This window comes from Notechis scutatus, chromosome 1 (genome assembly GCF_049901735.1).
Source record: "Notechis scutatus isolate UNSWTSFEM ecotype Mainland chromosome 1, rNotScu1.2, whole genome shotgun sequence".
Taxonomy (NCBI): Eukaryota; Metazoa; Chordata; class Lepidosauria; order Squamata; family Elapidae; genus Notechis; species Notechis scutatus.
Window position 1 is genome coordinate 36,548,398 of NC_142009.1, and position 16,058 is coordinate 36,564,455.

The 16,058-nt window shown below is 39.7% G+C and overlaps 1 protein-coding gene across 3 annotated transcripts in view; it reads left to right on the plus strand.

Annotated features, from left to right (window-relative positions):
- Positions 1–15,688, plus strand: part of CCDC85A (coiled-coil domain containing 85A) — a 141,316-nt gene extending 125,628 nt beyond the window's left edge. For 2 of the 3 annotated variants that reach the window (XM_026676725.2, XM_026676723.2), the window contains one exon: positions 15,474–15,680. In XM_026676725.2, the coding sequence (XP_026532510.1) occupies positions 15,474–15,563 (90 nt within the window). In that variant the 3' untranslated portion in view covers positions 15,564–15,680. Of the gene's footprint in view, positions 1–15,473 lie in introns of all 3 variants that reach the window. The other variant, XM_026676724.2, reaches the window with a different exon arrangement.
- Positions 15,689–16,058: the final 370 nt, after the last annotated feature.

The window sequence follows — 16,058 nt, forward strand, 5'->3', positions numbered from 1 at the left end:
GCTTATCTCTCCGATCTCCCAGCCGGCTGAGTAAACGCTCTGTCCCTTCGAGGTTTGAAGCTTCCATTTAAAAGTGCAGCCTTTTCCCCTTTTTATTACGAGGCTTTTCCCGCAGAACACCTCAGGGCGGGGAATTAGCTCCTACGCCTTCCCACTGAGCGGTTTTGCTTTCAGCAGGCCGGGCGGTGATAGCTGCTTCCGTTTTCATTCTGCCACGAGGCAGCCAGCATTTTAAAGGCTGTGTGGTTAAATTTGCTGAGTATTTGTTGCTGTCTGTGAAGAAAGTTTCCCAACAAGGTTTCTTTTCTTGAGGACCTGAGAAGGGGGAGTCCCTGCCTCCAGTCCACTGGATGATAGAGAACTTGAACTGCTGGATTCCACAAGCAATGAGTGCAGCTAAACAGATCTAATTATCAGTTACAGACCTCTGTGCCCTCATATAGGTGCCAGGTCTGGAGTGGGGTGTTCTGGTCTCCATATTTGATATTACAAGTACTTTATTCAAAAATTGACTTGATTGACTTAAATTCTACAAATCTTTAAGTTATTAAAATATAGATAAATAGATAACAAAGCAAAACAGAACAAGGAGACAACATTTGCTAAAGGCATCGGGGAACTATTTATTCCAGGATCCCCTGCCCCTTAAGGGAGCAGACCCCTAGGTTTTCCAGCCACCTAATTTCATAGCCTCTTTCCATTGCTATCAAAGGCATTACCATGGCCAGCAGCTATAACTCCAGATCTAGACTAACTGCTAAAAATAGAGATAAGTCCACGGAGCCCAAAAAGACCTCTAAGGCAGCAGAGAAAGATGCACGCAGACGCCATCATGGAAAAACGTGCACAAGCAGCTGCACAGCCCACCTCTTCACCACTCATCATACCCTCTACCTCACAGGCCCAGAATCCTCCAACCGCCCTTCTGGATTTATCCAGAAGGAGCAGCATATCGATACAACCTCCCCAGGAGACTCTTTCTAACATTCTCTCCCCAAGGAGGGCTTCAGAGGCAACATTCATGCCAACTGCAGCTGGCCTCAGACAAGAGGAGGAACTTCTGGAGGAAATCCCTGCCAACATGAGGGCGTGGATGGAGTTAGCTATCCAGAAGGGCATAGCAGCAGGCGTCCAACAGGCTATTCAGGCAGGATGAACACCCTCAGCTTCGGGTTGCAGATCTCTTCCTGAACGATCTCTGGGCAATCACGGATCCACATCTTCATCAGGTACCCCCTCCGCAGAACTATCATTGCCCATTGTCAGAGACCCTCAGTACACACAGGATATGGGAGATCAAGGGGATCCAATGGATCAAATGGAGGAGGGGTCGGTACAGACCGTTGACCAGGTATTGTCAGAGGTGGATCCGCTTGAAAGGGGGATGTCTGACAATGAAGGCCTCTCACCTGACCTCCCCATATTTACAGGAATATTCCGCCCACAATTATTTAAATCCCTGCTGTTTAAGGCCAAGAACACCGCATGACTGGATAATACGGGTACCCCTCCCCCACCAAATACTCCAGGGGAAGCAGAGGATCTCATATTCTCTCAACCAGTCACTGAGGCAGAGGTTATCCCTGTGCCACACATGTGTTCCAATTTAGTACAAAAACAATGGGCTGCAGCAGCCTCATATCCCGCTCCCACAGGACATGATAAAAAATACTATAATTTGGCACCTGAGTTCTCTAAATTTCTAAACACTCCAGAAGTGGATGAGCCTATCATTGTGCTTGCATCTTCCTCAGCCATCCCAAGTGAAGCTGAAGAGGGTCTCAAGCCTGAGGAAAAGAGGGCAGAACTAGCCCTCCGCAGGGCACACGTCTCAGATGCATGGGCCATCAGAGCGGCCACAGCCGCCTCCTTTTTTCACCAGATCATCTCTCAGATGGCTCCGCCACCTGAGGGATACCATTCCAGCCTCAAACATTAGGGCACATCAAGATGTGGCTAAATTAATCGCTGCTGCAGAGTTTTCAGCAGATGCTACCTTCAATGTAGTTAAATTTTCCTCTAGGGCCATTGCTTCCCAAATTGCAGCTAGAAGGTTACTTTGGCTCAGGCATTGGCAGGCAGATGTCAAGCACAAGTGGTGGCTTGTCTCAGCTCCCATCTCAGAGAACAAATTATTTGGCAGTGCGCTTAAACCCCTCCTAATTGAAATCAGAACCAAAAAGAAAATTCTTCCCTCTCTTTTCGTCGATCAGAGTCCAGATCACCACAGCCCTTTCGTAGGGGTTCCTTTCGCCCCTTCTACAACTCAACTATCCAAGATTTCAAAGACAGCCTGGATTCAGACAACAGACAGATAGAATTGAACCTGGGGACAGATATACAAGGGGACTCCATCCTAGGAGACAATTTCGAGGTACAGGATCTAGGCCCTTTCACAGGTCCAAGTAACGACCACAACGAGATTCCCATTGGCGGTCGCTTAAAAAGATTTGCTGACCAATGGGACTCCTCTACCACTGACACATGGGTCAGGAACACAGTACGATTTGGTCTGGCACTGGAGTTCAGCTCCACCCCCCCAGATTTTTTTTGAAGTCCCCAATTTCCAGGGATGCAGAAAAAAGGTTTCTCATGGACACAGCCATAGCACATCTACTAGAGATCCAGGCCATACAACCCGTCCCTTCTAATAAAAAGGTCTTGGTTTTTATTCGCACCTCTTCGTGGTCCCTAAAAGTTCAGGGGGATGGAGGGCAATCCTGGACTTAAAATGTCTAAACCAATTTTTAGTTTACCGAAAATTTAAAATGACCACTCTCCAATCCATCTTACTCAGCATCAGAAAAGACGATGTCCTTACCTCTATAGACCTCACGGAAGCTTACTTACATATCCCAATTAGGCCCTCACATTTCAAATTCCTTCATTTCTGTTACAACAACGTCCATTATGAATATATTGCTCTCCCATTTGGCCTAGCTTCAGCTCCCAGAACTTTTACAAAGGTCTTGGCTGCCTTGGCAGCATCACTCAGAGATAGGTCCATCCAACTTCAGTGCTACTTGGATGACATTTTTATTCTGGCATCTTCCATCAATCAAGCAAATTCAAACACTCTAACTACACTTGTAACCCTACAACAACATGGGTTCTCAATCAATTGGTCAAAAAGTCATTTAACACCCTCTACTAGACTCATTCACCTTGGCGCCATCATTGACATCCTGGAAGGCAAAGTTTTCCTCTCCCCTGACAGACAAGAAAGCATTAGAGATTTGGCTCAACAGATCAGAACTCTTAGGAAAGTACAACTGTCTCCTTTCTAAATTGCTCGGAAAAATGATTTCTTGTATTTCTATTATCCCTTGGGCCCGGTTCCATGCAAGAACCCTGCAATAGTTCCTGTTGCCATACCAACATGCCGGGAGAGACAACGGCAGGACTTGCGTAAAAGTTCCATCAACCGTTCTCAGGTCTCTGATGGTGGACACGGCCCGAAATCAACAAGGGATGCTCTTTCAAGGATCCACACAGGTTGATTGTTACAACAGTTGCCAGTCTAGTGGGATGGGAGGCCCACTTCCAATTACATATAGCGCAAGGCCTTTGAATGGATTCAGAGAAGGCACACAATATCAACTGGCTAGAACTAAGAGCGGTGTACTTGGCACTTCGACAATTCCTCCCGCATCTCCATTGCAAACGTGCTCGTCTTAATAGACAATGTAACTACAAAGGCCCATATCAACAAACAAGGGGGCACTCATTCTAATCTACTAATGAGGGAAGCAGAAAGACTATTCCTGTGGACCGAAATCCATCTTCTCTCTCTAAAGGCAGAGCACATATCTGGAGTACCGAATGTACAAGCGGATTGGCTCAGCAGAGCCACGTTGGACCAATCAGAGTGGCGTCTGGACCCCAAGATCTTTCTGGAGGCTGCTCGGAGGTTGGCCCAACCGGTAGTGGACCTGTTTGCCTCCCCACCTAATGCACAGCTTCCCCGATTCATTTCTCATTACCCATCGCAGGGGGCGGAGGACATGAATGCACTCAGATTTCACTGGCCCACCCGACTACTATACGCCTTTCCTCCCCTCCCCGTGATTCCAAAATTGATTCAGAAGTTGCTGGAAGAAAAAGCGGACCTGCTATTAGTGGCTCCTTATTGGCCAAGGCGAGAATGGTTCGCAGACCTGAAGGACCTCTCGACGGTACCACCGTGGAAGATCCCATCATCGGTCATATCGCTGTCTCAAGGCCCAGTGCTACACCCGGACCCCCAATGGCTAAACTTAGCCGTATGGAAGTTGAACGGCGACGTCTGAGAGATGAACACCTTTCTACTCAAGTTATTCACACTATTCAGTCGGCTTGACGTCCTTCGACGAACTGAATCTATGAGGCCACCTGGTCTAGCTTCTGCCGTTGGTGTCAGAAGGTTCAGATCGACCCCACTTCCCCATCAGTAGCGCAGTTATTAGAATTTTTACAGGAGGCCCTAAACAAAGGGTTATCACCCAATACTCTGCGGAGACAGGTGGTGGCCCTGGCTTCGGTCATATCTTGGGATGATTTTATCTCCATATCTTATCACCCTCGCATTCGCAGTTTTCTGCATGGTGCCAAGAACTTGAGACCCCTCATAGTACACCGGTACCCAACTTGGGACTTAAATAAGTTACTATTGGCCCTTACTACAGGTCCCTTCAAGCCACTAAGGACCATGACACTTCGATTTCTAACCTACAAAGTAGTTTTCCTGATAGCAATTACATCTGCCCGAAGAATCTCCAAACTAGCTGCATTATCAGTGCACAAAGATCTGCATTTTCCATTTGGATAGAGTAGTTCTCAGACCAGATCCCTCCTTCATTCCAAAAGTTAATTCAGCATTCCATAGAGCTCAAGAGCCGGTGCTCCCAAATTTTTGCTCACATCCATCACACAGGCTCGAACACCAATGGCACTGCTTAGACGTAAGGAGAGCCTTACGCATCTACATAGAGTGCACGGTGCCTTCCAGAAAGACAGAAGCCCTCTTCGTGTCCTTTCAGTCTAACACTCTGGGGCGCAAGGTTTCACCCTCTACCATAGGTAGATGGCTAAGAGCCACCATCGCTAATTTGTATGGCTCTCACTTTATTCCAGTGCCCCAAGGCATTACTGCTCACTCCACCAGGAGTGCAGCCACCACAGCAGCATGGGCGACCCAAGCTATAATAGAGGAGATTTGCCGAGCTGCAACCTGGGCTTCTCCATCTCCATTTATTAGAAATTATAAAATTGACGTCTTTGCTTCTGCTGAGGCTTCATTTGGTAGGGGAGTTTTGCAGCAAGTTATTTCAGAGACAGTTAGGTCTGCAACCCAGATGGAGTCCCTCCCTTAGGACAGTGCCAAGCTTTGGTATGTCCCATCACTGGATGTTCTGAACAGCTCATGGGAGAAAGGGCGTTGGTACTTACCTGATATGCCCGTTCTCTGTGAGCTGTGAAGAGCATCCAGCCCCTCCCTTTTATTCTGTCTGGTAGGGGGTCTGTTCCGGCCAGGATTATTACATAGGCTTGAGCATATAGGGTATCAATACCTTGGCTTCGCAAAACTGGGGACACTAAGGAGGAGTCTCGTGGAGGAGGAGGAGTGTCCTCAAGTTTAAGCCCAGCCTTCCTAGAAAGGACTGAAGCACCTCCCATCACTGGATGCTCTTCACAGCTCACAGAGAACGGGCGTATCAGGTAAGTACCAACACCCTTTTTCTTTGTAAATTATAGGAATCTTGAGACATCCTATATTCTGATTTTAAAAAAGTATTTGACAAAGCATCTCATAATATTCTGATTTAAAAGCTAATTAATTGTGGACTAGGTGGCATGACAATTCAGCTGATCTGAATTATTAAAGAATACTCATAATTCATTCCTCCTCAAACTAGGTTGAAGTATGAGGGATGCCACAATTACAGTTTGGCTCTCTATTAAACATTTTAATGATTTGAATTGCAGGTGGACAGGTAATAAATTTAAATAAATAATAACTAATAATAATAAGCAGCAGTGAAGGGAAGTTCAATTAAATTTGGGGATAGCTAATATAGTAGAATTCAGAAATGGAAGTCAAGAAGTTGGTTGGGTAGAGGAATGTGCTAAAAAAAGGCAATTGACTGCAAACTGAAAAGAGTTCTGCCACATCTTCAGATAGTAGTTGAATGCAGCTTTTACATTCATGTCATAGTCTTAGGAAATAATACGTCCTCATTATTCTACATTGGTCATATCCTACCTCAGTAATTATGTCCACTCCTGTTTTCAGACAAAACGAAACAGGTTTAGAACCAAAAGTATAACAGAGACTATAGGAACCTAGCAAGCAAGTCCTGAGAAAGAAATTCTTTCTGGTTTTCCTGGAAAACAATGCATAAGTCTTGTTCCAAACAAAAATGGGAGACCATTGTTTTGATCAAACCCTAATCAGACTATTTTTCAAAAAGCAGCACATTGAACCTCGAACTCAATATTGGATTCAATTTACATGCCTGGTTCATCTAGTACCCTGAATAGATTTCAACAGATGGAAGTAATCCTCCAGAAATCCTCTTGTCTGACAGAGAAATAAAAGATCAAAAGATTCATTTGTATTGTTCCCCCATATAATCTGTGTTTTAGAGCTTTCTTTCTTTTTTTTACAAAATATATTTTAAAGTCATGACAATGTCTTCTATTTTTGAGAATGAGACTGGATAGATATCCATATTTACTGAAGAAAAAAAAGTCTTGCTGTATTGTCCTTCATAAACATCTAAATGGAGGTATAAAGTAGATTGCTTAGATTCTGGACAACTTTCTATATAGAACAAAAATATACAGCATATAATGCTGACCTAAGCATTGCAATATCCACATTCCCGTAAAGCCAGTAAATGTACAAAACAATATTAAAAAGTAATTGGTTGCATTTTCATACTGAAATACTTTCAAAGTATATTGTCAGCATTTTAAAAAATTCATAAGATTTCTCAGAATACAATTTTGCGCTTCAAAAACAGAAGACAAAACAAAGTACACTGAAACACATTTCTCTTACAACTCTACACCCCACCCGTGCTCTTTTTTTTTTTTTTTTTTTACTGAAGTCAGTAACAATTTTCCTGTACTTTCAAAACTTGATTAAATGAAAAAGGGGGGGAAATGCTAATTTTAGCATTAAGGACATACTTTTTATTTGTAATGAAAAATGCTAATATATCCTTTTGAGTAAGAATATAGAATCAAGACTTGACAATAGAGTTGTTATTGAGTCATTTAGAATAAGTCAAAATATGGTTGTTCATATAACATTCAAGAGTTTTAAGCTCTATTATGTATACAGGGAATCCTTGACACACGACCACAATTGAGCCTAGAATTTATGTTGCTAAGTGAGAAGTTGTTAAGTGACTTTTGCTCCATTTTATGACTTTTCTTGCCACATTTGTTAAGTGAATCACTACAGTTGTTAAATTAGTAACATGGTTGTTAAGTGAATCTGGCTTTCTCATTTACTTTGCTGGTCAGAAGATCACAAAAGGTGACCACATGACCCCAGGACACTGCAACCGTCATAAATATGAATCACACGTCAAGCATCCAAGTGTAAACCGCACGACCACAGGGATGCTCCAATGGTCACAAGGGTGAAAAATGGTCATAAGTCACTTTTTTCCAGTGCCATTGCAACTTCCAATGGTCACTAAATGAACTGTTGTAAATTGAGGACTACCTGTACTCTTCTGAATGGCAGGATAATCCTGCCACCTCTCATTGCAACATTCACAACATGTTTGACAAGATTAAAATGGAGTTAGGACAATAAATTGTGATAAGATAGGCATTATCTAATATGCAAGATCTCTATATTAAGTCAGAGACTCTGGACAGATGGATTTATTTGTTCGTATTTGTTTTGGCATAGCATATTATCTTTATTTCTTGTTATTTATTTGTTTCTTTTAGAGACTGCTCTATTTACTGCTTACAAATAACAACACAAAAACTCTAAAATAATAGTAAACCAATAGCATATGTAACAACAACAGTTCTTATGTGTTAACTGTTCACGAGAAACAAAATCTTGGTAACTACTATACTTTATGGCTGTTCAAAAATATAATGACGATGTTCTGGCTATTTGGAGTAAGTTGTTCTAGATTGTAGAGAGGCCATTAGTGAGAAAGCTTGACACAGCATTTGTGTTTTGTTATTCAAGGCACAGGATTTATGGGGAACCAGACATTAAGAACTGGTATATGGTGTGGAGGCTCCATGTGTGCAGTTTCTATGCTGCTTCCTTCCCATTTCATAAAGAGAATCATCTCATTTACTAGATCTTTGTCCCAAAGCCTTGATATAATCCCTCACCACTTCAGTTGCCATGGGATAAGGGTACAGGTGCTTTTATAAACTGACAGCTGTTAACAATGGAAATCAGAACAGGCATAAATGGGAAATGTGATATGGTCTTCTAGAATTGGATCCAGTACGTTTAAACTTGTATACATACAGTATATATGGTCTAAAATTATGGCTGAACAGTGTTGTGACCATGTCTGCTGAAGATACTAAACAATTGAGAGTGGTAACATCAAGAAGGCATTGTAAATAGCACAAAAAACACTCTCTACTAGGTTAGAGCTTCAAAATGGCAAATTCAGTAACGTATAAACTACTATAAAAGGATGCTTGTTGGCAGAACAGAAATCTAAACTTATACATTAATGGGGTATGAATTATCAATGACTGTCAGGCTCACTAGAAGACTTCAGAGAATTTCCTGGAGATTAAATCTAGTGTGGTTTGATGTGGTTGGACTCTAAATTTATGCACAGTTTAAAGTAGAGAGCCATAGAGATGACCTTGGAAAGCCATCCAGAAGTCGCAGCAGGCTGCAGAAGCATGCATTAAATCCAAGGAAGTGAGAAAATATTTTTAAAAAAGATTTGTAGTCCCTGGAGTATTAAAGAGAAGGGAGAAAAATACAGGATTATATGATAGTGTCACTACAGAGTGTTTCAATGGAGTATTGTTCTTGTTTTTTCCCCTGATCTGATTTACATTACAGGTTCTCTTATATCTAAAACTCTCTGATAGAAAACACAGCATGGCTAGATAAGAATCTTTGTTGTGAACTGGAAACAGGCTAGTACAATATTCATGTTGGCCTCTGTCAACCCTATTTTTTCTTTATATCCATTGTAATTTTATTTTCATGCTTCTTTCTCTCATTCTTTACATGGTTTAATTGATATTTTGTCCTTGACTTCTTGGCTTTGTAGTGAACAGCTATTATTAACTTTGCTTTCTGTCCTGAAGCTCTGGTTCTCAACAACGCCCATACTAATCAAACAGGAAAAGAATATTGAATTATTTTCAGTAGAAAGGTCTGCCCAATGTGCAGCTGTTGTTAAAAAAAGGCAAATTCCAAATCATTGCCTTATAGAGTTGAAAGCCCATGCAAATTACTGACTCCAATCTCTTGGACAAGAAGACAAATTAATATTTCCTTGACAGATGGCTGTCTAGCCTCTACCTTGATCACATCAAGAGAAGGGAGCCAACAACCCCTATGACTATAGGTTCCACTATCCACTGCTTTTATTATTACAAGTGTTATTTCCTAACATTTAATGGAATGTGCTTTTCTTCATTTTAAGAGCATTATTCTATGTCTTACACTGTGGAATCACTGAGAATAGGTTATAGTATGACATCTTTTCAGAGTTTGATGGCTTATTCTGTTTATTAGTCCTCTAAAAGTTAACAAGAAATCTAAACAAGCCAGATTTCTTCCACAAGAATCTGTGGCACTTAGTTTTAGTACTGTAATTAATCTTGTTACATTTTTCTGAAACTCTCTGAATCCCTCTTAAGATAGACACAATTGGATGCAGTAATTATTTTGCATGAATTGGGGGCAAAAAGACATGCTAATACAGCCTAAAGTTACCTTTTGTCTTTGTCCATCCACATCAAAAGATATTTCTCATAAGTTAAGTATCATATAGATTTATGAACAAACGCTTAGCCCACAGAGATTATAAAATCATGGGGCTGGAAGGTCTTTGGAGGTCTTCTAGTCCAATTCCCAGCCCAAGGCCGTATACTGTCCTGGTCAAATGGTTGTCCAGTCCTTTCTTGAAAATCTGTAGCAATGGAACACACACAACTCTTGAGAGCCAAGCTATTTCATTGATTAATTGTTCTCACTGTCAGGAAATTCCTCCATATTTCCAGGTTGAATCTCTGACAAGCTTCTACCCATTGCTTTTTGTCCTGTCTTCAGGTAGGAATGTAAGTCTCCTAACAGTTGGGTTGGAAAATATATAAACCAAGATAGACATTTTAATACTGTCTCTTTAAGGGAATGCTAAAATTGTAATTGGGTGTGGTTCCTCAAACGGCCATAAGATGGAGCCAGAAACCTGGGTTGTTCTGTTGTTGCTGATAGTGTTGCCATTCCTGCATTTCCCTTTTGACTGTTGCTGATCGTCATTATTCTTGGATTTGATGTGAGTCTTTTACTGAACTGTTTTTGATACCGGACTTTGTTATTTGGATTATCCCTGGGCTGAAAACTGACTGCTTTAACCATGAATGGCTTGGACTGCTTGTTGGACTTTGCTTAACCATTTACTGGCAGTAAAAACATACATTTTACTATACAGTGTAGCTGTGTGCTGTGTGTGTTATTCAACATTACTCTCACTACGTCTTACTATGTGCATTCATTCTCCTAACGGGGAATTACCTCAACAGGTACTATGGACAGTAAATCAACACCCTCTTCCCTGTGATAGTCCTTCAGGTATTGGAAGACTGCTATCATGTCTCCTCTGAGTCTTCTCTTCATTCGTTAAAGATACTTAGTTCCCATAGCTGTTCATAACGTGATTTAACCTTCAGACCCCCTTATCATCTTTGCTGCTCTTTTCTGCACTCTTTCTAGGTCCCCAACTTTTTTTTTTTTGTGTTGTGGTGATCAGAATTTTATGCAGTACTCCAAATGTGGCCTCACTAGTGCAGTATAGAGTTGTACTAATGTTTTCTGTGATCTTGATGCTCTCTCTCTCTGTCGGTGCAGCCTAGAAGTGTGTTTGCTTTTTTGGCAGCTGCAGCACTACTGGCTCTTACTTTAAGTGATGGTCTAGTTCTAGTAGGACATCTAGATCCCTCTCACAGTTACTACTATTGAGTCAGATAACCTCTATATACCTATGCATTTGGTTTTTCCTACTTAAGTGCTGGACCTTACTTTTTTCACCACTGAACTGCATCTTGCTGAATATGCTATCTATTCTTTTAAATACATTAATTGGATATAATTCCTAAAACAATGTAGCTAATGTGTATTTATAACCAGCACTTTTATTTGAAGGTGAGGCCCTTCATTCTTTTAGTTGTTTTCAGTGGCTAGTCATAATATATCAATATATGGTAATATATTTGTTTTAGGACACATTCAAAATATAATGATTAAAAAGGCTGAATGAGAAGGTATCATTTGACCTTGCTCCTTCCTTTTCCATTACATAAAGAAATGGAAACAAAACTGAAGTTGCTAATTTGATTTCTGATCTTCCAGAATGTCAAAACACTCATGAGGACACAATAATATAATTTAGGCAGGCACAATAATATAATTTAGGCAGCCTCAGAATGTGGTTAAAAAAAAAGATAAGATGGTGGCCATAATGATGCAATTAAAGCTTTGCCTGATTTTTATACATATGTTTTTTATGTATTATATATATATATATATATATATATACATACACACACACACACACACACACACACACACACACACATATACATTTCTAAGGATGGCTGCTATTTTTCTGTCTGTTTTGAAGGCAGTCTTGATGTGATGACAGACAGAAAAATAGCAGCCATCCTTAGAAACCCCAAAGATAAAATTGACCTGGAAAACCAAGGCATATACGAAGTCCCCTGTGCATCATGCCCGGCCACATACATTGGACAGACCAATAGAAGAATAAGTACCCGCCTGGATGAACACAAAAATGCAGTCAAAAAGCTGGAACACACTTCCTCACTAGTCCAACACATGGAAGCCACAGGTCATAGCATCAACTTCAATGGCACCAAAACCCTAGCCACTATAGAAACCCCAGCCACAGAATCATCAGAGAAGCCATAGAGATTGAAAAAAGACCAGAAAGCATGAATAGATGATTCCACCAGACTGTCAATCATTTGGAAGCCTGCACTCACAAACAAAAAAAATCTCCACACCACTAGCCAGACAAGCACCTGGGCACAAACAGATCCCCCCTGATACCTTCAGCTCAAACACACCCCAATCAGGCACCCAGATGAAACCTAGCTTCCTAACTAATGATAGCCGTCCGTTTACCGTTTACAAGCTGCACTAAAGGCCTCCAATAAAGTAACACAATGTTGCCAGCCAATCAAGATACAAAAAGAGCCAAAAAACAGACATTAGAAACACCAATCAAGCAACTTTAAAAGCACAACTGTAATGACATGGGAAAAGAGCTGAATACCATACATATAAATATCCGCGAAAACTTAAGAAAACAAATAAATATATATATATTATAAATATATAAATAAATATAAATATATATATGTGTGTATGTGTGTGTGTATGTATATATATGTATATATATGTATATATATGTATATATGTATGTATATGTGTATGTATGTATGTATGTATGTATGTGTGTGTGTGTATATATATATATATATATATATATATATATATATATATATATATATATATATATATATATATATATATATATTTCTTAAGTTTTTGGTACTTACATGTATGGCATTCAGCTTTGTTCGGGTATTTTCCCACGTCATTGTAGTTGTGCTTTTAAAGTTGTAGCAACGTTTGGCAGAATCTCATCTGCCATCATCAGGCTTCTGTATAGTGTTCATCTGTGAGTCAGACTTTTACAGTGGTTTCAGATTTAAATTTGGGGCAGCCTATTGCTGTGCCAGAATGGTTTTTTCTTTATCCTGATTGGTTGGGAGTCTTGGTCTGTGCTTATTGGTCTTGGAGTTTGCTGTGTTCTGCTTGATTGGTGTTTCTCTCTCTCTCTCTCTCTCTCTCTCTCTCTCTCTCTCTCTCTCTCTCCTCTCCCTCTCCCTCTCCCTCTCCCTCTCCCTCTCCCTCTCCCTCTCCCTCTCCCTCTCCCTCCCTCCCTCTCTCTCTCTCTCTCTCTCTCTCTCTCCTAATTCATATTAGTAGTCCCCGGGATTTAAAATTATGAGTTTGGTGGTCCGTGAGGTCCAAAAGGTTGGTGATCCCTGAGCTAGGAGGTCTGTGCAATATATTTATACAGACATAAAAGTTGTGTGTTGGTCATATCCTATGAATGTGATCATAGGCTAATGAACTTCTCTGGCATGATAACGTCTCTGGGGTGATTCCAAAGATAAATAGTTGCAGTTAGTTTATATTAAAATCTGCAGGTCAAGTTAATAATTTGAATTAGTTCACACTGAATTTAATGGCACATAAAAACAAGTTCGCTTGTTTAGAATCAACCTTTTATATGTAAATTGCATTTAAATAGTAATTAGGTACTGCATAGCAGGGGTGGGTTTCTACCGGTTCTATCCATCTCTGTAGAACCAGTAGCTCTGAAGAGCAGCAGACATACAACTGGTTCTATGTCTGCTGATGTTTTTGCCCACCCACCCACCTACCTGGCCTCTTACCTGATCTTTATTTCCTGATTTTTCAACTTCAGCTGCTGAACGAGGCACAGCTGCAGTTAAAAAAGCAGGAAAAGAGGGCTGTTTCAAAGGCTGCTTCTCTGCACTCAGTGTGCTGATGACGATTTACAGGTGCGCGGCTCACAGTGTGCAGGGAAGCTCGTAAATCCCGAACCAGTAGTTAACCCTATCATATGCCTACCCTGCTGCATAGCATTCATCTTAAAATAACAATATCGTTTTCAGAGTACTAAAAGGCTTTAGGATTTTGTACAGTCATTGCTGTTCACACAGATAGTATAAAGTTTACAATACAACAGACTGCCCTTTAATCTGCATATTCGGTTGTGCAGTCTGTCCTTTCTCATCAGCTGGAGGTCACTTTCTTACTATATCAGCATTATCTTCCAGCATTGTCTTTTGGAAAAAATATTTTCTGTTTCTCATTAAGCTGAAAACAATTTGTTATGAAGTGCATCATGGATGGTACAAAATGATAATATTCATAAGCCATTCAACTATTGGTATGTACAAAACAGAATAAAGCTTATCAGTTGATGTCTTTCTAAATAATTAGAATAAAAGTAATTAAAATGAATGGAAAATAGGAATACATATTTATTGATTTAACACCTTTAGATTTGCTTTCTGCTACAAAATGATGACCAAGATGGCTAGCAATAATGAAATATAAGGTTATTATAATTTTATATTCTTAAAGCTAGGAAAGCAATTATTTTAAAAACTAGTAAAACAGACATATTATGGGATTAATGTTTATTTCAGTTGAAAAGTTGGTATGAATAAAACTTTTTCTGGTAGAAAAATATTTTTTGTTTGGCAATTTTTTTATTCATAGAAAAATAAGAACAATCAATCATCTTCTACTTGGAAGAACAATATTGTAACTTCCAATTTATCAAAAGAAAGCAGAAATCTGACTTCAAAATTCTGCTGTTTTACGGATCATATGGCAATCCTCTGGAATCATTTGCATTGTTTATCAGCATTAGAGGTTAAAACCTACATTAAAAAAAAATCAGTGGATGTGTAATTTACTTATTTTATTTTATTTATTTCAACAACTTAACGTGGATGCCCATGTTAGTTTCCACTTTGAAATTGCAACAACTAACAATGTATTATTCAGTATTTAACAATCCAAGTAAGTTCTTTCCTCTTGCTGTCAAGCCCCAGAAAAACAAAATAATACCCTGGTCCAAATGCCTGTGTGAATAATCAGTCCATGTTTCTTATGAAAGGCCAATAAAATGGGGGCATTTAGATCTCCTGAGGGTGCAGCTCCAAAGGATAAACACTGCAACAGAAAAAAAATATTAACAACTCTTATTTCATTACTTAAAGGATACATTTCCAAAGAGGAGTTAGCTTGTACACTGAGAGTGATTACAAAGAGTTATATTATCTCTTACAAGAGACTTATGTAAATGACTTTAAATTGTGAACTTGCAAGCCCGTGTATTTAAAGGGCACCAGGCTAAGAAAGACACACACAAAGCTATGTCACATGGTAGCAACCTGCATCAATTGTAACTAATAGAAATGAGAATAGAATTAAATAGAAATTTCTAAGGATATGTAGTATCCCAGATAAAGCATACAGTAGAAGTTAGCTGTTAGTGCTACCTGTTTTTATTTTTTATGACACTAGATAATACTGTCTGTCTAATAAACCCTTCTGTACCTAATCTCTGTTTTTTAAAATGAGTAACTTAATATGCCTTTCCTATTTACTTTTTCAGGTTGTGTGGAGGAAACTTGGAGATGCTGCAGGCTCGTGTCCTGGAATTAGACATCACTTGTCTGGAAGCCAGTACAAAGGGCCAATGTGAATGGCTGTCAAAACGAAGAAGGATTCCAAGTATCAGTGGACGTCACAGCAACCCTTTTAGTAGTAATGAGACAATGCCAAACACTTTCTTGGCCACCACTGGAAAATAGAACAGTCTTTTTCTCCATATACTTTTATGTGATGTATCCAGATCTGTAACTAATATACACAATTCTGCTTTTGCCACAAGCATTTTCAACACACGCACACACACACGCACACACACACGCACACACACACGCACACACACACACACACACACACAAAGTTATATATAGTTATATAGTATATATATATATATATATATATATATATATATATATATATATATATATATATATATATATACATACACACACACACACAAAGTTAGAGATATATATATACAGGAGGGTATAGCTAACAATCATCAAGGTTGTTCACATTAATCCAGATGGAAAACACTCAGAAAAAGTGCTTTTGTAAAAAACAAAACAAAACAAGAAAAGGCAAAAAA